The 22561-nt window shown below is 46.4% G+C and overlaps 1 protein-coding gene across 1 annotated transcript in view; it reads left to right on the top strand.

The window, feature by feature from the left end:
* Nucleotides 1-20846, top strand: part of FGFR3 (fibroblast growth factor receptor 3) — a 63059-nt gene extending 42213 nt beyond the window's left edge. The window contains exons 7-17 of the mRNA XM_081328052.1: nt 1978-2128; nt 4828-5015; nt 7721-7869; nt 7974-8095; nt 9443-9553; nt 12197-12387; nt 15165-15287; nt 16754-16824; nt 17205-17342; nt 18441-18546; nt 19413-20846. Coding sequence (XP_081184178.1) covers nt 1978-2128; nt 4828-5015; nt 7721-7869; nt 7974-8095; nt 9443-9553; nt 12197-12387; nt 15165-15287; nt 16754-16824; nt 17205-17342; nt 18441-18546; nt 19413-19574 — 1512 coding nt within the window. The 3' untranslated portion in view covers nt 19575-20846. The remainder of the gene's footprint in view (nt 1-1977; nt 2129-4827; nt 5016-7720; nt 7870-7973; nt 8096-9442; nt 9554-12196; nt 12388-15164; nt 15288-16753; nt 16825-17204; nt 17343-18440; nt 18547-19412) is intronic.
* Nucleotides 20847-22561: the final 1715 nt, after the last annotated feature.

Below are 22561 nucleotides of genomic sequence, written 5' to 3'. Positions count from 1 at the left end.
AAAGTCGTCAAGGTTGCAGACCCCCGGGATAGGGGAATAGGCAGAAAATAATAATATAATAATCGGAGACAAATAGAGAGGTCTTCTTTTTTGGAAACAGGTATAGGATGAGGGGGTACATTTTTTTGCAGCCATATCCTAATACCACTTGGTCGTAGTGTTTGTAAGAATCATTTTCATTTTCAATAATTGCAAACTGAACATGTCCAGCTACAAGTACAGATTGTGCTCAACTTATGACTACAACGGGGCCAGAATTTCCATTGCTAACCCAAGTGGTTGTGAAGAGAGTTGCATCTGGTTTTATGACCTTTTTTAGCCACGGTTGCTAAGCAAATCATTGCAGGTGTTAAGTGAATCACATGGTTATTAAATGAATCCGGCTCTTCCCCCCACCCCATTAATTTTGCTTGCTGGAAGCCGGCTGGGAAAGTCACAAACGGCTGGTCACGTGACCCCAGGATGCTGCAACCGTCGTAAGTACGTGCTGGTTGCCAAGCATCCGAATTTTGATCACATGACCACGGGGATGCTACGACGGTCATAAGTGCAAGGACAGGTTGTAAGTCACTTTTTTTCAGTGCCGATATAACTTCAAACAGTTGCTAAACTAATGGTTTTAAGTCTGGGATTACCTACCTGTGATAGGACCGCAAAACAGGGAAATGCGATCCTCAGGTGTACAATAGAAGCTTTAAAATATATATATATATATATATATATATATGGTTCTGTTCACCCCACTTCACGAGGGAATTAAAGCAAACTAGGACAAGTTTAGAGAAAGACTTTCCTTTGTATTTCATATATTTAATACAATTTTAAAAAAAGAAAGACCGTGAGGGTAATAAAAGGTTAGAAATGGGCGGCTGTGGAAGGAGACTGAAGAGTTGCCTTGGCCTTGGAAAAAGAAGGTGGAGGGGAGTGAAGCTAACCCTCTTTAGATATCTGCATAGGATCCCTCAGAGAAGAAAGTCACGTGAGAGTGCAGAATTTGAAAAAAAAATGGATTCAAGGGATTAAAAAGCAGATTCCAGTTAGGGCAGAGGTAGGCAAGCTTGGCTCTTTTATGAGTCGTGGACTCCAACTCCCAGAATTCCCGAGAGTCATAAAAGAGCCAAGCTTGCCTACCCCCCTGAGCTAGAGGAACTTTTTCAGGAGCCAAAAGACTTGGGTGGTGAGACCCATGGGGTGGAGAGCAGGTGGGCCTTTCCTCCTCGACGTGTCCAAGCAGGAGGCTCGGCCACCACCTCCCTCTCCAGCGCTTCAGGGTGGACTCCAGCACCAAGAAGAAGCCATCCTAAAACCAGGCACGGGCTGTCGGCTTTGGTGGACGTGCCCTAAAGCCAAAAGATTTTGCTCAAGCATGTGTACATGGCTAGAGAAAATGTCTAAAAAACACGTAGATTTTAAGCTAGAATTATTTTTTGTTAGGTATAATGGTAGGAAATTATGAGAAGGAATGTGTATACTTAATGTTACGTGGGTTGGCCGCAGCGAGGATTGTATTTGCTCGACATTGGAAAGATGAAGAATTACCAGTGGAGGCAGAGATAATTAAGAAGATTTTAGATTGTGCAGAAATGGACAGATTGGCACTGAAAATGAAAGAGAAAGAAGACTTAGAATATTTTAGAACCGTGGGGTACATTTTATCAATGGCTAGAAAAAACGAGGCAGAGAGAAAGGAGTTTAACATAGATTAGTAAGCTAAACATTGGAACCCAGGCAATATGTTGCTGATAAAATATTAAGCGTTTGTGACTTTAAAAAATTAATAAAATATTGAAAAAAAAAGAAGCCGTCCTTTTTCAACATGGGCGTTCCACCAAAATAGTCACACACACACACACACACACACACACACACACACACACAAACCCAAGCTGAGTGAGAGCTAGTCAGCCCTGTCTGTCTGACGTGTGACGGAGAGAGATGGTTGGGTTACTGAAGTTCAAGTTTTTGTCTATTCTGCAGTCCTGGATCAGTAAAAACGCTGAAGCCGATGCTAACCTAAATCTGTTCAATGTGACCAAACAAGATGAAGGCGAATATCTTTGTAGAGCCAACAATTTCGTAGGCAGAGCCGAAAAATCATTTTGGCTCCACATTCACAAACCAGAACCAGGTAATTCCTCAACTCTGTCCCAGAGGCTTCGCAGCTGCACGAACGAACCGAAACAGCTTCAAACTGCTAGGCGTTACCATTAATATCCATCTTGGGCTGTTTTTGTTTTTTCCTTCTCTCCTCTGCCCTGTCTTTGAGATGATGACTTTGGCTTCCCCCCCCCCCCTAACTTTTAGAATAACGAAATGCTTTATGAATCATTCGCTCAGAAAAATTCCCACATTAATGGCTGTCTTTGAAACTCCTCTTCCTCCCCGTTGTGTTATTAACCGGCTCTTTGTGTGACCAAGTTCTCCGTCTCCTCTTTTCACGATCCATCAAGCTCACTTTGGAAGGGCCGTGGCCAGGCCTTCCCGCTGAAATCCTTCTCCACCCAAGCCACCCGTTTCGAAGCCCTCCTTCCTGGTTTTCAGTGCCTTTCCAAAAAAACAAAATGAAAACCCCCCAAAACGGAAGTACTGAAGCCTTCCTAGCAGATTTAAGAGAAGTTAAGGTTTCTAGGGACGCGGTGGCTCAGTGGGTTAGGATGCTGAGCTTGTCGATCAGAAGGTCAGCAGTTTGGCGGGTCAAATCCCGAGTGCCATGTAACAGAGTGAGCGCCTGTTACTCGTCCCAGCTTCTGCCAACCTAGCAGTTCGAAAGCACGTAAAAATGCAAGTAGAAAAATAGGGACCGCTACGGTGGGAAGGTAACAGCGTTCCCTGCGCCTTTGGCGTCTAGTCATGAAGGCCACGTGACCACGGAGACGTCCTCGGACAAGCGCTGGCTCTTCGACTTTGAAACGGAGATGAGCACCGGCCCCTAGAGTCGGAAATGACTAGCACGCGTGTGCGGGGGAACCTTTACCTTTACCTTTAAGGTTTTTCTGGATGGGGAAAAAAAACACCCAAACCAAACCAACCTCTGGATGAATTCTGCAAATTAAAGCATTAAAAGCTTTTCTCTTAAAGCCACGTTTAACTCTGCCCACTTGTCTTGATCCTTCCTGCTTGTCTGGGCGTCTTCCCTCCCCCTTCTTCTTTCTCTCCGCCCCCCCTCCTCCTCCTCCTCCTCGCCCTCCTAACCCGGAGACAGTCGCATTGTGAAGGGAATTTTTCGTTCGGACGCTTTGGCCTGCATGCATCCTTAGTGGGACAGAGTCAGAGGCTGGTGAAGGGAGCTGATTGCTTTGGAAACAACCCCCCCCCCTCCATTCCCCCCCACCCGGTTGTGCAAGGGAACCAGGACAAGTCACAGAGGCTCTTTCAGTCGCCATCTGCTTGTGAAATTTGTCTGGGTGATCTTTTCTGGGAATTTTGCTTATTCTGTTCTCCTTCTTCCTTTCCTATCTCTCTTTTTGTTTTGTTCTTTCCTCCGTAGACAGCAGGTGTTAACAAAACGGATAAAGAGCTAGAAATTCTGTCCTTGCAGAATGTTACTTTTGAAGACGCCGGGGAATATACTTGCCTGGCGGGGAATTCTATTGGTTATTCACACCATTCTGCTTGGCTGACGGTATTACCAGGTATTTCTGCTTGGTCTCCTTTCCCCTTTTGCCTCTGAAGGGCAGAGAGCCCTATGCGCCAAGGTGCAACTCTTGAGCAGGCGATGCATCTTTGCCTTTGGGGCCCAGATGATTCCTTTTCAGGGGCCAAAATGCACATGTCATTTCATGCAACTCATGATAAGTGGAGATAAATAACACATTTCTACTCTGGAGTAAGCGCGAACAATTAGCCTTTCTCCAGCTTGGGAGCCCTGGTGGTGCCCTTTTCAGAACTCTTACACGGTTGTGGATGCAGCACTGATTTTTAGACAGCTACAAGTGAGTGAGAAGAAAGAGGCTGCCACGGATTCGGCTGAAGAGTTGCAAAGCCCACGGTGACTTTTTGGTCTCTCCCGGGGGTGCCTTTGAGAAGTTCAGAAGTCTTTGTTTCACACAAGGCTTACACGCTGGGGCATTTATGAATGCTAAAATGTTCAATATATGGAGTGGTTTCCTCTTTCTGGAGTCCAAGTTTCACTGGCTGAATTGTGCCCACATTTAATTTGGAAAACATAAACCTTGTTCTGGGAAGCTCTGTGAGTCATTTGTGGCTCTCAGCTTCCGTAGTCAATTTCTCACAAGGTGGACCAGAAGAAGGCCTGTTGCCTCACACCCCCACCCCACCCCTTCTTCTGCCTTGGGGTGTCTCTTGGCAGGGAGGACCTTTCATCATTTGCACCAATGAGTCACGCGATCCCAAATTAAATCATGCCATTCCCTGCCCCAACCCCGAAAAGTCTGTTGGCTGCCAGCTCAGAAAGGCCAGACTGCTCCTCCTCCAGTGCTGCAACACAAACGGAAATTTTGCACCTCAGCATTATTCTTCTAGTCTACATTTATTTGGCATTATTTCGCGGGTTAATTGCACTTGAACGTCAACCCATGTGTTGCTTTCCGTATTTAAACGGCTGCTCCTAAATAAAGGATCCAGTGGAGAAAGCCGATGGATTCTCAGAAGAGAGAGCTTCCCATCTCATTTGTTGAAAACCTTCCTGCACAAAAGTCGATCCTCAAATTTAAGAAATTTGGAAATCACAGCTATTTAGTCCCGTGTCATGAGTTGTTTTTTTTGCCGTCGTGTCTTTTAGGTTGGACGTGAGCTATAGTGAAATACATCAGAATATGGTCAGGCTGCCATTTTCCTGGTTCCTAATACACGTTTCTCCTTCTCCAGCAGAAAAACGGGTTGCGAGACAGGATTCCAGCTCGTTTTACGCAGGGATCCTCAGCTACGGGATCGCCTTTGCGCTTTCCATCCTGGTGGCAGTGATGGTGGTGATTTATAAAATCAAAAGGCCGGCCAAAAAAGCTATAAACGCCACCGCCGTTCAGAAGGTCTCCAAGTTTCCCCTCAAGAGACAGGTAACAGAAAGTAGATACAAGATCACTGTTCCCCTATATCCCTATACCAGGGGTAGGCCACCTCGGCTCTTTTATGACTCGTGGACTTCAACTCCCAGAATTCCTGAGCCAACATGGCTCAGCTCGGAAACCTCTCCCTTTCCCCTCAATGTGGCTGGCTGAGGAATTCTGGGAGTTGAAGTCCACCAGTCATAAAAGAGCTGAGGTGGCCTACCCCTGCCCTATACCTTCCCTTCATCCTCCTGGTTTCTTAGACCTAGAGAAGGATTAAGCAGGTTACCAAGTCACTTTATGGAGAATATGGATTTATCCTAATTTTGCTGTTTCTGGGAACTCAACTTTTGTTTAAAGAATGGCCTTAAAGTCTTACAACCTCCTGGTTGACTGACCTTAATGGTTTCTTGGATTCTGCATGATGTTACGTTAACATGGGAGGTAAAATAGATTTAAATCACGAGAACACTCCCCAAACTGCTTCTCTTTACAGTAAGAAAAGAGAGAGATGAACCTGTTTTCACCGATGCAGCTCATAATTCATATGAAGGTGTGCGTACAAGGAAGGGACCACATCCGTGCTGTTTTTTTAATACACTTAGCGCTTCCTGGGCCCAGGGGAAGAAGTGGAAACATTTAAAATTATAAGGACAGGCCTTCTGGATCAAGCCAAATACTACTTTTTTTTTATAGCAGACAACCAGATGGTCCCGGGACTCTGAATAATTTTGAGTCTTCAGAATCTAGCTGCCCTCCTTGAATTTCATCTAACTTAGGGGGCATCGTTGTGTCTTGTGATCAGTTCCAGAATTGCAGGATCCAATCTGAATCGGTCACGGGGACCAGAGCTTTAGTCTCCGGAGCTTTTCTGCCCGAGCCCCCATCCTCAGGGAGGTGTCTCTACCGAGATGCCCTACGCACAGTCACCCGTGCGCTTGTGACCTCCCAGTTAGACTACTGCAACGCTCTCTACATGGGGCTGCCCTTGAGGACCACTCAGAGGCTCCAGCTGGTGCAGAATGCGGCTGCGCGAGTTGTGATGGGGTTTTCCCGATACTCCCATGTAACACCTCTACTCCGCAAGCTGCATTGGCTCCCTGTTGCCCTCCGGGTGAGATTCAAGGTGCTGGTGATGACCTATAAAGCCCTAAATGGCTTGGGTCCGGGATATCTGAGGGAACACCTGCTGCCGGCATCAAGTTCCCATTGTCCTGTGCACTCCCACAGGGAGGGTCTTCTCAGGGTGCCACCGGTAAAAGATTGCCGGCGGATAACACCCAGGGGGAGGGCCTTCTCAGTGGGTGCGCCTGCCCTTTGGAACCAGCTGCCCGCGGAGCTTAGGACTGCCCCTGACCTTCACTCATTCTGCTGGGACCTGAAGACCTGGCTCTTTGAGCTTTCTGGCCCAGGCTGAGAGTTTTTAATTGGGGGTTTTATATTTTTCAGGGATCAAATTTAATTATTTTTAATTGTTTTTAACTTTTGTATTGTATTGACGTTTTTAATTACCTTGTAAACCGCCCTGAGTCCTACGGGAAAAGGGCGGTATATAAATTCAATAAACTTAAACGTTTCCCTGATAACTTCCCCCTGAGGGTGGGGGCTCCGGCAGACAAAAGCTTCCGGTCCCAGAGACTGGCCCAGACTGGATCCTGCAACGTTATCCTGGGACACGTCGATTCGCCTTCATTCGTAAATAAGTGTTGTCTGAAAAAGTCCTTTCTTTGACCTCCTCTAATTTTGCTTTCAGTCAGTTTTCATTGAATGGTCTTAATGTTGAGAGAGAGAAAGAGAGAGAGAAAGTGAAGAGAAAGAGAAAAGAAAAAGAGAGAAGAAAGAGAGAAAGAGAGAAAGAGAAAGGGAGAAAGTGAAGGAGAGAGAGAGAGAGAGAGAATGTTTCCCTATTCATGTTTCCCATGTCGGGCCTGTCCCCCCACAGCCTCTGTTTCTCCCTGCTGATCAGCCCCCCGATAGAAGCCAACATGGTCCAAGGCTGCCTCAAGATCACGGGAAGAGTTTTGAGTCCTGCTTTTTCCTGCAACCAGGTTATCCCAAGAATCCTGGCTTCCTTCCCTTCTGCAAAAGCGGGCAGGCCCTCCCATTGTCCCTCGTACCATCCAGAGGAGCAGAGCTGTCCACGCTCAGGAATTAGAAGTTGGACCACTTAAACCCAAAAGCATTTTTTAAAAACAAATGTCGACTGGATTTCTTAACCAGAAGGCCACCGTGCAAAATACAAGGAGTCCCCGACTTACAACAGTACATTTAGTGACCATCCAAAGTTGCAACGGTGCTGAAAAAAGAGGGACTTAGGACCGTTTTTCACAGTTTATGACTGTTGTGGCATCCCCATGGGTCAGGTGATCAAAATTCAGATGCTTGGCCACTGGTTCATGTTTATGACGGTTGCAACACCCCGTGTGTGTGTGTGTGTGTGTGTGTGTGTGTGTGTGTGTGTGTGTGTGTGGTGTAATCCCCTTTTGTGATCTTCTGACAAGCAAAGTCCATGCAGGAAGCCAGATCCACTTAACAACCAGTTTACTGGCTTAACAGCTGCAGTGATTCGCTTAGCAACAGAGAGTTTGGGCTCAGCCGTGCTCATGAGTCTAATCACGCTGAGCAGCCTCCCGGGGGCTCCTGGCGGGCCCCCTGCCCCTCGGCTCTGGGGAGAGGGGCCTGTTGCTGACCACCCTTCGTTTGCTCCACCCAAGCAGGTGTCCTTGGAGTCCAACTCCTCCGTGAACTCCAGCACTCCCCTGGTGAGGATCACCCGCCTCTCCTCCAGCGAGGGCGCCGTGCTGGCCAACGTCTCCGAGCTGGAGCTGCCCACGGATCCCAAGTGGGAATTGGCAAGATCGCGGTGAGGAAACCATCCTCCGGGCAGGGCTTGGAGACGGCCGCTTCCTTGTTCTTCGGCCATCTTGTTTTTCCCCGTGCTCACCTTCTGGCTGGTTTGCTTTTCAGCTTGACTCTCGGGAAGCCTCTGGGCGAAGGCTGCTTCGGTCAGGTGGTGATGGCCGAAGCCCTGGGGGTCGACAAGGAGAAGCCGAACAGGCCTATCACGGTAGCCGTCAAGATGCTGAAAGGTACGGAAGGCGGCCGATGCCAGGAGGGCGGGTGTTTTCATGAGCCTCGCCTCTTTGCACTTCTGATTTCTCAGCCTGGTTTGGCTCACTTCTCCAGCTTCCTCTGCATGGACTGACTTCTGCACTAGGGCCTCCCAGGCTTTGGGGGTCTCTTCCCTGTCTTTTCTGCATGTGGTCCTAGACTTACAGCTGTTCATTTAGTGACTGTTCAGAGCTACAACAGTACCCGAAAAAGTGACTTGCGACTATTTTTCATGTCCCCAAAGTGCTTTTTCCAGGCGGCCACTGGACTTTGTTTTTCTTTGAAGACGTTTCTCTTCTCATCCAAGAAGCTTCTTCAGCTCTGACCGGATGGTGGGGAAGGGAAGGATTTATACTCCTTGCAGAGAGCTGGTCATTTGCATCCTTTGAGAGAGTCCTTGAGGCCACCTGGAGGTTTACCTGTGTCCTCGAGGTGACCTGAGTTGTGGAAATGGCTGTGTATCCTTCTTGGAAGTGCTGTAAGGACTGTGTTGTAGACTGGAGATAAATGATGTTGTATCCCCCGCCCCTCTGTTGAGAGAGGGATGCTCAGTTTTGACATAGATGGCCTCTTTGACCCGTCTTTCAAATTGGATAAACCTCCAGGTGGCCTCAATGACCCTCTAAAAGAAGGCAAAGAACTGGCTGTCTGCAAGGAGTATAAATCCTGCCATTCCCCACCATCCGGGCAGAGCTGAAGAAGCTTCTCGGGTGAGAAGAGAAACGTCTTCAAAGGAAGACAAGAAAGTGCAGTTGCCTCTTGAAAAAAAGCACCTTTGGGACAACCAGGACCCTGGATGATGGAGAACCTCTGTAGACATTGACCAAGAAAAGACATAAAATGGGGCACAACAGAGATAACTCTCTTGCTTAGCCACAGAAATTGTGGGCTCAATTGTGGTCGTAGGTCAAGGACTCCCTGTGTCAAGGCAACGGACGGTGTGCTCCAGTTCACCTCTCAGCTCTTCAGCTGCTGAGTGGGGCGGGGGGTGGGTTGGCTTAGAAATGGCGTTCCATAAAAGCCGGACACCCCTCCCCCCCAGTCCCACTCCCCTCTCTGAAGCAGAAGGGGGCCTCCCTCCTGGAGAACCTCTGAGTGGTTCTCTTTCCCTGGCCCGGATGCGAACCCAAACCAGCTGTGTGTCTTTGTTATAACATCCTTTGTGATCCAGAATTGGAGGAAAGCTGAGGGGAAGAGGGTGAAATCCCCACCGAGTAGGGGATGCCGTGGACCTGCAGGCTAAAACATCCGGGCGCAGTTCGGCCCGTGTGGGACCTGTGACAGAGACGCTTCCCCCTCATGCCGCCTGTCTCCTCCCTTCACAGATGACGCCACAGACAAGGATCTCTCCGACTTGGTCTCGGAAATGGAAATGATGAAGATGATCGGGAAGCACAAAAACATCATCAACCTGCTGGGCGCCTGCACGCAGGACGGTAGGTGCCCGCAAGGGACGGCTGTGGGGCTTTGGATGAAGTCAGCCGGGCGTGTTGAGCCAAAGCTTAAGAAATCTTTTCCGGCTACCCTGGGAAAAGGAATACAGATTTAAGAAGAAAAATGATATGGATTAAACACGATGAACTGGGTGTGTCTGGTCTAGTGAAGAGAAGCTCTAGGGGTGACATGATAGCAGTCTTCCAATATTTGAGGGGCTGCCACAAAGAAGAGGGGGAGGGGTCAATTTATTTTCCAACCAGAAGCAACAGATAGAAACTGATCGAGAAGAGAAGCAACCTGGAAATGAGGAGAAATTTCCTGACAGAACAAGTAACCAGTGGAACAACTTGCCACCAGACGTTCTGGGTGCTCCATCACTGGAGTCTATAAGAAGAGACTGGACAACCATTTGACCAGGAGGGTAGGGGGTCTCCTGCTTGAGCAGGGGGTTGGACTAGAAAATCTCCAAGGTCTCTTCCAACCCTGTTATTCTATGTTCTATATATGTGTGTTCTACTCTTAGAATAGAATAGAGCTGGAGGGGACCTTGGAGGTCTTCTAGTCCAGCCCCCTGCTCAAGAAGGAGGACCTCTACCAGGGGTCAGCAACCTGAAACAGTGAAAGAGCCACTCGGAACCGGTTCCCTCACAAAAGGAAAAACTGGGAGCTGCAAAAAATGTGTGCGCATGTGCGCGCATGCGCAGAACAGGGTTTGACTGAAGAGTGGAGCCAAGGCGAGATATGCACCTACCCTGCATATTTGAATTGATTGGTTGAACTTTTTTAGTCCCACTTTTTTTCTTTTGGACTGCACATGGCAGAGGACTGGGAGCCGCAGGAGACGGCTGAAAGAGCCACATGTGGCTCCGGAGCCGCGGGTTGCAGACCTGTGACCTATACTATCTCAGAGACGTGATTGTCCAGTCTCTTCTTAAAAACTTCCAGTGATGGAGCGCCCACGATCTCTGGTGGCAAGCTGTTCCACTGGTTGATTGTCCTCACTGTCAGGAGGTTTCTCTTTAATTCCAGGTTGCTTCTCAGTTTCCATCCATTGTTTCTCGTCCTTCCCTCTGGGGCTTTGGAGAATAATTTGACACCCCCCCCCTCTGCCTTATGGCAGCCCCTCAGATCCTGGAAGACTGCTATCATGTCTCCCCTATTTCTTCTTTTCTTTAGACTGGCCAGACCAAAGTTCTGCAGCCCTTCTTCTTTTGTAATTAATTACTGGTATGCAAAAGTCACGTCTCAATTGCCCTGAAAGACCAATATGAAATATAATTTAAGTATTTAAATTATCATTTAAATATTTCACTTAAACAGTGCTAGTAATCCATTTCTCTGCAGAGTGTTGTGTCTGCACACGTTTCTCTGACTTACCAGCATTTGCGGAGCAGCTAATGTACTACCTAGAAGGAATGTTGAAGGGAAGTGGATTCCATGCCATTGTTGCACTGAACTGATGCTTTAAAAAGAAAGATTATTAAAAGGAAAATATTACTTTTATTGTGATGCAGAGAACGATTTCTAGTAGTTCTAGGCTGCTTATTCTAGAACCATCTCAGTGTTGCAACTGCAACTCCTGAATCTAACTGCAGATGCCCCAAAATCAGAATCCTTGGGCTGGAAGGGACCTTGGAGGTCTTCTAGTCCAACCCCCTGCCCAAGGCAGGAGACCTTATAGCATCCTGGACAAATGGTTGTTCCATCTCTTCTTAAAAGCCTCCAGTGATGGAGCACCCACAACTTCTGTAGGGAAGCCGTTCCACTGATTAACTGATTCTCACAGACATGAAATTTCTCCTTAATTCCATGCTGGGTCTCTCTCTGATGAGCCTCCACCCACTCTTCTTTGTCCTGCCCTCAGGTGCTTTGGACAATAAGTCAACCCCTTCTTCTCTGTGAAGAGAAGCAATTTTATTTTGGTCTTCTGCAATGCCTGTTTTTATTCTGATCCCTGTGAAACGATGTCACCAGAAAAGACTATCCATTTTCTCATGGCATCTAATGGTAGTCTCCATGTGACTCTGCCAAGAAGCCAAGCCCCACCACCTTCTCCCTCGGGGTCCTTGCTTTCTGCTTTCTCCCGTTGAGGTCCTTCTCAAAGTAAAGGAGGTGAATTCTGCCTTTTCAAAATCACTCTAACCTGGAGGAAACCTCACAGGTAGAACTGTATGTGTGGAAGTTCCCACATGAGCTCAGATTTTCCACTTTGGAAAATTGGAACCCAGCAGAAAGCTTAGTGGGTGTTCAGGAAAGCATCTCAAGGCAACTCAAACGAGTTGTCCTCAGGGCAACCGTGAAGAAGGCCTTGGATTAGTCAGCAAACCTCCTTTTTCTTAGAAGCTCCTGGCATGGCGTGGGCATCTGATGACTGGCTGGAAGACGGCTGATTCTTCCAATTTGAGCTTTGATGTCTGTAGCTTGAAGACATCCCCGTAACCATGTCCATCCATCCCTTGTCACCTTGCTCAATTGTTACGGTGCAGCTGCTCTTTCCAATGTTAAAGTTAACGCTTCCACCATGGAACTGAAGTTCCTCTCTTGTAGAATCTGAATGAAAGGACACACCAATCCTAAAATGAGTAGTGAGCTGCCAGGAAAGTTGGAGAATATGTCAAACAGTAATGGATGGTTTTCTCCAGGTCCTCTCTATGTTCTTGTGGAATATGCCTCCAAGGGGAATTTAAGGGAATACCTGAGAGCTCGCCGGCTACCCGGCATGGATTATTCCTTTGATACCTGCAAGCTTCCTGAGGAACAGTTGACCTTCAAGGACTTGGTCTCTTGTGCCTACCAGGTAGCCCGTGGAATGGAGTATCTGGCATCTCAAAAAGTGAGTAGCCAAGCATTTGCAAAAAAGCAGACTTCCAGAGGCTAGAAAGGATGGCTTATAATGGGAATGTGGAACAAAACCACCATGTTGTATTAAGGAGACAAGAATAACATTGGGCTAGACAGCTAAGAAAGGAGATAAATAGTCTAGAATGAATGAATGAATGAATGAATGAATGAATGAATGAACCTTTATTGTCAAAGTACAACCATGTATACGTTGAGATTGGCTGAGCTTCCCTTCGTGCCCCCACCCCCACCCCAAGAAGTAGAAGAAGCTGAAATGGTATTTATTTAGAAGTGAATCAGCACACAAAGTTCTGTCTTGGAGATGGAATAGCTAAACGTTGATTTAAACATGATATATTTTATTCCTTTGGTTAACTGAGAGAAAGGGTGCACAAAACGTGGGACGTCTAGACCAAAGGTGTACTGCATCTTGAAGAGAGCATGAAAGATGAACTGGAATTAAATGAACCAATTTCACCATTAGATGCTTCAAACGAAAACTGAGCAGCCTATTGAAGCTGACATGCACGTCTGTACGGATAGTCTCAATCTGCAAACTATTCTTTCAGCACGGTTTGAAGTTACAACAGCCCTGAACAGGGTGGGTGGTTGGGTGGGTGGTTAGTACTGATCCCTGGAGTTCCGGCTGTGCCAGCATCCTTGTGGTAACGAGATTGTCATCTGGATGCTTGGCAATGAGTACCTACTTACAACCGGTGCCAGCATCTCTCCACCACGTGGTCCCCATTTGCAACCTCCCCTGCCAGCTTCCCCAGAAAGTCGAGGTCTCACCCAGATACCCTCACGCAGCCCCTCTGCAGCTGTGCCATCCATCCATACCTGTTTGCCCCCTCCATAACCCACACCGCACCTGTCCTGGACCATCTTGCACCCTTGTGCACCCACCCCGGCCTTCACCATGCCTCCTGCACCCTCCCTCACCTGTGGTGCACCCCTGTGTGCATCCATCCCTTACATACCCCCTCACGCTGTCCTAACCCAAACCCTCCCTGACCTGTGTCTTGCACACCCCCTCACACCCACGCCGTGCCTTACAGCCCCCGCCCAACCTGCACCACACCTCTTGCTCTCTCAGATCCATGCCGTGCCTTGTGCACCCCTTTCCACTGTCCCCTGCACCCCCTCACTCCCCCACCCGCCAGCACCCACCTAACTGCCTACCGGCCTGGAACTTGGAAACAAGTTGATTTGGGTGGTGGAAAGCCAGAAGGAATATCTCTTGCCTTGGGATTTGGCTAGAGATGGCAACCGGGACTCCAGAATTGGTGTTGCTAAATGATGCACTTGCACTTAAAAACTGCATCACTTAGTGATGGGAATTCTGCCATCGTAAGTCGAGGACCACCTGTATGAAAGTGAAGAACAACATTCTGGAGAAAGATGACTTTAACGAGAGCGAAAAACTGCTAAAGGGCTCGATGGCATTAAAGGCTTTTTCCCCTGATCGGATCTCCGGATTAACCAGTTCAGGATCTGCTTTGGGCCCCTTGATCTGTTTAATGAGCAAAGTGGGATCTGCCCGTTTCATAATACAGGGGGATTCAGGCGAGGGTTCTTCACGTTAGTAATTGTATTTAAAAAATCAACAAGATTACAAAAGATAAACAATGAAAATGCAGAAAAGTACTAATTATAAGAAAAATATAAACAAAAGAAAGAGAGGAGTTCAAAAGAAATTACTAAGGCTTTAAATATGTCACTTATATAGCATAAAGCTATGCTGATTTACAGAAATAATAATAATAATAATGCTCTTATTGTTAAAAAGATAAAACTGCTGTATTGTAAAATATTGTGAAACCTAGATCAATGGGAATCATGTTGTTTCATTTGCTGTTTAGTGGGGAAAATTGCCTTTAAACCCCCCCCCCCAGATCCATTACCCTTCTCCTATTTCTCAAAAGAATTCTTTTGGCAATGCCCCAATCTGAGCATAACCATAATTCCTCAAAGACGGTCAAATTCCAAAGTTTTAGAAATATAATTCAACATAAAAACAACATGTTTAACATTGAGGGATTTCCCTATCAGCCTCCTTGTGTAATAAGATCTTATTTCTCCCTGCAAAATCCACAGATCAAATCATAGGGAAAAATGAAGGTTCAAATTTTTTTTTAACATGTTGCCAACAAAGGAAATTTAGTGTTGCTGTTTTTAGTAACCCCTACCGTCAGTCCTCAACTTGTGATCACAAGTGGGCCCAAAATTTATGTGGCTAAGGGAGACAGTTATGAATTTTGCCCCATTTTATGACTTTTTTGCCACAGTTGCTAAGTGAGTCATTGCAGTTGTCAAGTTAGCAACACTCAAGTGACTCTGGCTTCTCGCGTTGACTTTGCCTATCAGGAGGTCACAAAAGGGGGGGATCTTGTGAACCCTGGGACTCTGCAACCGTCGTAAGTACATGCCAGTTGCCAAGCCTCTGAATTTTGATCACGTGATCGTGGGGAGGCTGCAAGGGTCATGTGAAAAACTATCAGAAGTCACTTTTTTCAGTGCCGTTGTAACTTTGAACGGTCAGTAAATAAACCGCTGTAAGTCAAGGACTCCTTGCGGTCTCAAACAAGATCTAAAGAGCCACCACTACATTCAAAGTCTCCATGTTGCTGCAACTAATTTATACTCTAAAGTACAAGGAATTAGACAGAACCCTTCAGATTTATAATGAAGAATACAGATGTTTAACTGATCTGAAATGTCCATCGTAATTTTTTCTCAACACTTTCCCTATAAACTATTTCGTTGCAGTGTATCCACCGGGACCTGGCAGCCAGGAATGTTCTGGTCACAGAGGACAACGTGATGAAGATAGCTGACTTTGGTCTGGCCAGGGATGTTCACAACATCGATTATTACAAAAAAACAACTAATGTAAGTGGAAAGTTTCTGAAAAATGGGGCGGTTCTGGTCACGGGCCATCCAGACGTGCCCACAATTCCTACGCAGCTTGAGCAACACCTTATCAAGGGAGGGTAAATTGGATAGACTCTAAAATAGTTTCATTTATTTAAACTCTTAAATAAATAAATTATCCATTAATCAAAAACCTCTGAAGTGATATGAAGTAGAGCTGCTTATTCTTAGGGAAAAATCTTTCTCGCCATTATGGAATCCTCGGCTTGTCTCCTTTTGTCGTAGATTTGTTAAAAGTTTGCGTAAACTAGGTAGAGTGCCGAATGTTGGTGAAATCGGCTTGGGTTTTCACCCTAGACAGGAGATCTCATGTTGTGTTAGGGGGTGTCAAACTCAATTTCATTGAGGGCTTCATAAGCATTGCGGTTGCCCTCAAGGGGCCGGGTGTGTATGGCCAGAGTGCATATGGCCTACTGGGTGGGCGTGGCCAGCTCTACATCGTTCGCATCAAGGGTGCCTATGGGGGCCTGGGCAGGAGTGGGACAGATCTGAGGGTCTCTGGCAGGAGGAGGGTCTCTGGGCCAGGGCCAAGGCAGCGGGGGCCGTTTCCTCACTGTTTCCAGGATGGCTTCGCGGGCCACATGAAACCACTTCACGGGCCGGATCTGGCCCCTGGGCCTTGTGTTTGACATGTCTGTGTTAGCATGTCCAGCTGGATCTGGAACAGCTGCCCAGAGAATATTTCTAGTAAATCTGTCTTCTTACCAGAGGGACGTTTTTTATATACCAATGCTTACGCTACTTTGTCTGAATGCAGTCAGCTGATCTCCACCTTATTTGTGGAATAAAGCCACGAGGGTGCATATCTTAGGGACAAGTCAAAGGTTTGCAGTTTGGTCAGATGGGCCAATTGGTCTTGCAACCCATCTTGTGGTTATCTTACAAGGAAGAAAGTTGTGAGAGATGCTGTCCAGGCTTGATTGTTTTCTTGCAGACGTTTCATTATCCAAACTAGATAATGGTCTGTGGAGATTCTCAGCCACCCAGGTCACGGTGGTCCCAAAGGTGCTTTTTCAAAAGGCAGCTGGACTTTGTTTCTCCTTGAAAATGTTTCGCTTCTCAGCCCTGAAGCTTCTTCGGTTCTTCAGAGAAGCGAAACGTTTTCAAGGAAAACCAAAATCCAGTTGCCTTTTGAAAAAGCACCTTTGGGACAAACTAGATAACGAAACGTCGGCAAGAAAACAGGCTGGCTCAGAGAGCGCTGAGGAGCCCTCATGAGCTACAAATATTCTCCGTTTTGGGGAGACACGCTAAATCAAGCAGATAAATCAGTGTAACGATCATCTTCACCGCAGACAATGATTAGAGGAACTGGGATTAGTTGTGATTAAAAATTATCTGGACTCGCTCATAGCCGAGGGGATGAGGCGGTCTGGAAGGCGGAAGTCGCTGACGGACGTTCTGTTTTGTGTCCCCGATGACAGGGCCGGCTGCCCGTGAAATGGATGGCACCCGAGGCCTTGTTTGACCGTGTCTACACTCATCAGAGTGATGTGTAAGCAACACCCGCAGTTTCAACACAAAAGGTCCATTCAGGGAAAGAGGGGTGACGGCACGCAGGGAAGACATCCTGAGCTCCACGAATAAGAGGGCTTGCTCCATTCATTGGCCTCGGTTGAGGCTTCCAGAGAGATCAAAGGGACGAGCTGCATCGATTTAACTGCTTATCTAATTCGGGCTTCTGTTCAGCTGTATCAACAGATTGGCCGGTGTTTGGTTTTTAAAAAAACGCAATTCGGGAAATTCAGTCATCAAGCTATTGGTGGCCTGTTGCTTTGTATGGCTTTCGTAGGGGGAAAATGCAGCTTAATTTCTTTTTTTCCCCTCTTTTTTTTTCCAAAATTTCACCGGCTCTTTCAACATTGGTGTTTTCAGATGGTCGTTTGGGGTGCTGCTATGGGAGATCTTCACTCTGGGGGGGTCCCCCTATCCAGGAATCCCAGTTGAGGAGCTTTTCAAGCTCTTAAAGGAAGGCCATCGAATGGACAAGCCGGCAAATTGTAACCCAGATTTGTAAGTTTTCTGCCTGAGATGTTCACACTTTGGGGAAGCATCTGTCAGGCTGGATTCTTGTTAATTCAGTTGCTTCACACCCATATTTTTCTTTCTTTCTTTCTTTCTTTCTTTCTTTCTTTCTTTCTTTCTTTCTTTCTTTCTTTCTTTCTTTCTTTCTTTCTTTCTCTTTCTTTCTTTCTTTTTCTTCCTTCCTTCCCCCCCATCAAAACTGCCAAAGATTTTTGGTCAAGTTTCTAGGCAGCCTGTAGACCCATCCAATATTCTATGGAGAAACGTGGCAGCATCTTCACCAGTCCTTAAGTTGGCTTTCCTCAGGGGTCAAAGACCCTCCTTCGGGACAGCCGTAGCCATACCTCTCCTCCGTCAATAATTACAGAGCTGGAGGTGTTTCTGGAAGATCATCTTGATCAGCTTCAAGCTCACACTGTTGTTGCTTAGTGCGTGGTCATAAAAGACGCTGGGGCCAATCCCTCCACGTGGCAGCGTGGAGTAATGGGTGGATGGTGGGCTAAGATTCACATTCACCCGGAAGTGACACACCCTCTCTCCTTCTCCTCCCCTCTCCCTCTCTCTCCTTCCTTCACTCCTTCCCTCTCCCCTTCTCCCCTCTCCCCTTCCTTCTTTCCCTCCCTCTCTCCCTCTCCTTCCCTCTCCCCCTCTCTCCTTCCCTCTTTCCCTCCCTCTCTCCTTCTCTCTTTGTCCCTCTTTCCATCCCTCCCTCTCCCTTTCTCCCTCCCTCTGCCCCTCTCCCTCCCTCTCTCTTTCTCTCCCCGTTCTCAGTCCAACTCACCTCAGAGAGTTACTGTTGTGAGGAAAAACAAGAAGAGGGAGGAATTTGGATGCTCCCTTGAACTTTTCTGCAATTAATACGGGTTTATAAATCTCAAAACTATTGTTGCGTGGGTCTTACCTCTGACTTACTTGAAGATCAAAGCCTTGTTTGGTTTTGGGTTTTTTTGAACGTAACCAGGTAGAAAACATTGGCAGCAAACAAAAGGCTTGCCCCCCCCCCCTCCAACGTGCTGGTAAAAGCAGGTGGGCTTCTCAGCGTCCTTCATCGGTGGTGCTGATCAGCCCCCTTCTCTCCCAAACCAGGTACATGATCATGAGGGAGTGCTGGCATGCGGTTCCCTCACAGCGGCCAACTTTCAAGCAGCTGGTAGAAGACCTGGACAGAGTGCTAACAGTGACCTCCACAGATGTGCGTATCTCCTCCTTTCTTAACAATTGTAGCTCTTGCGCTAGGCCCGGGCGCCGCCGCACTCAGACGTTAGGGGGTTTGAACATTCTTGAGTTTTGCAACCATTTTAACTGCATGGAGAGCTACAGTGAGCCTATGGGAATGCATTTTCATTGCTGCAGTGTAACATTTAACTTTAATGCAGTTGTTGACCAGATTTAATTTCTTTATTTGGAACAGTTTAATGCACCTCTTTGTTCCCACAGTGCATTTTCATATTATTATTGTTTAAAAAAGACAGCCAGTAGAAAAGAGTTACGGGACAAAGCCAAAAAAGTCTAACAGTAGCAAAAGTACCAAAGTCCCAGAAAGAACAGAGCGTAGTTTGCAAAGCGTTTCAGATGTTGCCAAGTAAATCTACTACTAGAGAATGTGTCCCACAGTTCAAATGCCACAGTTGAGAAAGCCAGGTCTCCACTCCAAGGTGGAGGTGAGCTTTTTCTGAGTAGGGCCCACAAGGAGGAATGAAGTAGTTGGACAGGTTTACACAGGAGGAACCTTGTCTGTGGCTGAACCTTGGTGTTAATGGTAATGGAACAACAGCCTCAGCTCGGGATTGACCATGGAGCCTAGTCAATAATGCCTTTCGACTTCTAGGATACTTTGAATCCTAATTTCATTTGAGTCCTGCCAAGCTGACATTAAGCCACACCTGGATTCATGAAAGCAGGGTGGCCCTCAGTGCGTGGAGAACAGACGTTTTCACCCACTGGCAGTGGAATTTCAGATCTTGCCCAAGAAAACCAAGGACGAAGGTGGGGTCCTCGGGACGATGAGCTTGTAGCCTGTGCTCCTTGCTGATGTTCACCTCATCGTTCTCCTTGCAGGAATATATCGACCTCTCCGTGGCCTTTGAGCAATACTCCCCCGAGGGCCAGGACGCCCACAGCGCCTGCTCTTCGGGAGATGACTCCGTATTTGCACACGACCTTCTCTCGGAGGACCCTTGTCTTCCAAAGCCGCAGGCCAACGGCCTCGTCAGGACATGAGGACAGGCGGAGCCTGAAAAACTAGATTTGTGAATGTATGTCTAAGGGGAACTCGGGAACGAGACCCAGAGGAAGGTGTGTTGTTCTGCTCCACGGCACAGGAGGGTGCGTTGCTGTGTAGCCGTGGCGTGTGCGCACACACACAAACGAACGTACTTCCTACTGTTCTCGTCAAATGCACGGAAACCTTGGAAGGCAAAAGAAAGGATGGTGAACCTCCAGCCTTTTGAGTCCGTTTTCTGTGCCCACAATTCTAGGAGTGGGTGGGTAAAATGAGAGAGAAATAAATAACGTGCACAGAATGTAGGAAGCTTTGCCCTGGTGTCCTGGTTGTGCGAATCTCCTTTGGTGGGACTCAGTAGTGCCATGTTGCCTGCAGGGAATCTTTAGTAAGTACTGATTTTATATTTAACAAATATAAAATATTGCCATCAACTTAAGGACGTATTCAAAGCCATTCTGAGGAGTTAATCACTCTTGAAAGGGCTAAACCTCTGTTAAGGTGGCCTTCGCTTTTCCTACGGTGGGGATCTAAGCCAGCTCTTGCACTAACGGTTGGATAAAGTGAGTGTGTGCAGGCAAGACGAGACGGGAAGGCCTGGAGGTGTTGCAGGCTCTAGAAATTTGTGGGGGTGTGGTTTGTGTGTTGGGGTGTGCGTGTGTGTCATTTGTTAATGAACATGTAACAATGACTTTGGCTAACTTTTCCAGGGGATTTCTATGAACTGTAAAAATCCTGCTATTTGCTACATTTATTTAGCTATTTTCTGGGTGAGTTTTCTGTAGATAAGGTTTAAATATATTTGTAACGGAGGCCTATAATTTTCCCCCAAAAATCTATTATCAAACACTTGGAGGAAAAAAAAACACACCACAATATTACGGGTACCCATAGCCAAGCGCCTTTCAACAAATCGCAAAGTTTTATTTCCTACCATTGTGCATATATCTATAAATAGCTCTTGTGTGTATATAATATCTCTGATATTAACATGGCTGACAAGACTGAAGAATTTATTCCAGTTAAGAATTTTTCCAGAATAGGACATACTGATTTAGGCAAAGATTTTCTTTTATCTTGTCAGCTTGTTTTGTTTTAAAAATTTATATTTTAACATGTATATTTGTAAAATTATTTATAGATATTAACATATGTTCATTAATGTATACATTTAATTTTTTTCATCAGATTTAAGGATTTTAACTTATTAAAAATAGAGGAAGATCATTCAAGTTTGTTTTTCTGAATTCCTGAAAAATCTTAGAAAAATGTCTAGCTGTATAGTCCTTCAACACATTACTTTAATACTAATTTTTCTTTTAAAACAACAACAAAAATGCTTTTCCTGGGTTGCAACAATTATCAGGACATATGTTCTGTAATATTGAAATTAAACCCAAACACTTGACAGCTGGAATAACCCTTTTTCCATCTCTGTAAAATTGCTAAGAAATCTTTCATCACTTTTGCCTCTGTGCATTAAGTTGGAGGGATTATTTTTCACGGTTTTTTTTTCTGTGAATGAAGGTGTTCTTCATGGTTGAAAAAATAACAGATATGTGGCAGAACTGAATGTTGACTGCAAATGAGATTAATCCTCTGTATGTGTGTGTTCCCATTTGCATTTTTACGGTACAGAAAAGGATCCAAACAAAATAATAACTCAAAATATACATAGAGAAAGTTCTGATGATTGTAGGTAGTCTTTGAACCCAATATTTTGCTTGGGAAAAATCCTAGGTTTTGCGAATAACTCAGTCAAATCATTCCAGGTACCCTGCTAGCATTTTAAAGAGTTGTTGCAAAAAACTTTTTAGAGTCTTAGGGAGCAGTTCGGGTTTCTGATGTAAGACTTTGAAACGGAAGGCTGATTTTCACTCCTGCTGGTCCCAAACCATGAAAATGCAAGGAACGCTCCTGTCTTTTCCTCTAGTTGACCCATAGGACAACCCAAAGGACATCATCCAATCAATTCCCAAATTCCTGATCTATCACTAGTCAAAAAAACTCCCTCTGTCCTGTTTCACATGAGCAGGGGGGGGGAAGCACCTGCAGCTCTCCTCCGTACTCATTCATTCCGTCTGTGGATGTACGTTGGGCAGCTTGCTAAACTCCAATCGGAGAGGTTGCTGTGGATGGGAAGCCAAGCAGGGGGCAGTTCGTTGTTAAAGACTGAAAAATCAGCAAAAGCAGAGAAATCCGCCATAAGCTTCCCGGCTTCCTCTCCAGCATTCAGTTCTTGCACTGAAAAGCCCCCAGCGTTGTGAAAATGAAATGGGAGCAGGCCGCCAACTTTGCAAAGAGTTGTTTTCCCCAGTAGCTCAGGGGAAACAGGAAACTTGATTCCAAGATCAGGAGGTTGAGCCTTTAATTTGGGGTGGCGGAGGGTGGGGCAGGTAGTGGCCAGCTTAGGCCTCAAAGCAAGGAGGCAGATGTTCGCCCGCGCTGGAAAATGGATGCCCTCAAGGTCTCCAGGAACACCACACCTAAAGGGAAGATGGCAGCTCTGCTACGAACCGATCTCGACTCTTGAAACGCGCCAGGTGCAAAGCTGATGCCAAAGTTGCGCAGCCATTTTGAGCAAGGGGCACATCTATTGAATCAGGAAGTTAAAAAAACAGGGGTATATAAAATGGAGCAAGAACAGGGTTCTAGTTCTGGAGCTAGGATTAAGGAGGAAGTTGGATGCAAGAACCTACCATGTAGCCATTCTACATATGCACCATTGGAGCAATGGAATGTACAAATGTCTCGGGAGAAGTTTGTATATCCCCAAAGTGCTTTTCCAAAAGACAACTGGACTTTCTTTGCCTTGAATGCGTTTCGCTTCTCGTCTAAGAAGCTTCCTTGAGTTCCTGAAGAAGCTTCCTGGATGAGAAGCGAAATGTCTTCGAGGAAAAACAAAAGCTCCTTCCACCCAGCCGTGACCTGGACCACTGAGAACCTCCATAGGAAGTTTTAAATTTTTTAATTTGCATAGTTTTAA

This window comes from Vipera berus, assembly GCF_964194415.1.
Source record: "Vipera berus genome assembly, chromosome: 4".
Classification (NCBI taxonomy): Eukaryota; Metazoa; Chordata; class Lepidosauria; order Squamata; family Viperidae; genus Vipera; species Vipera berus.
Note: the sequence above shows the minus strand (reverse complement) of the source record. Positions and strands in the feature narration are given on the sequence as shown.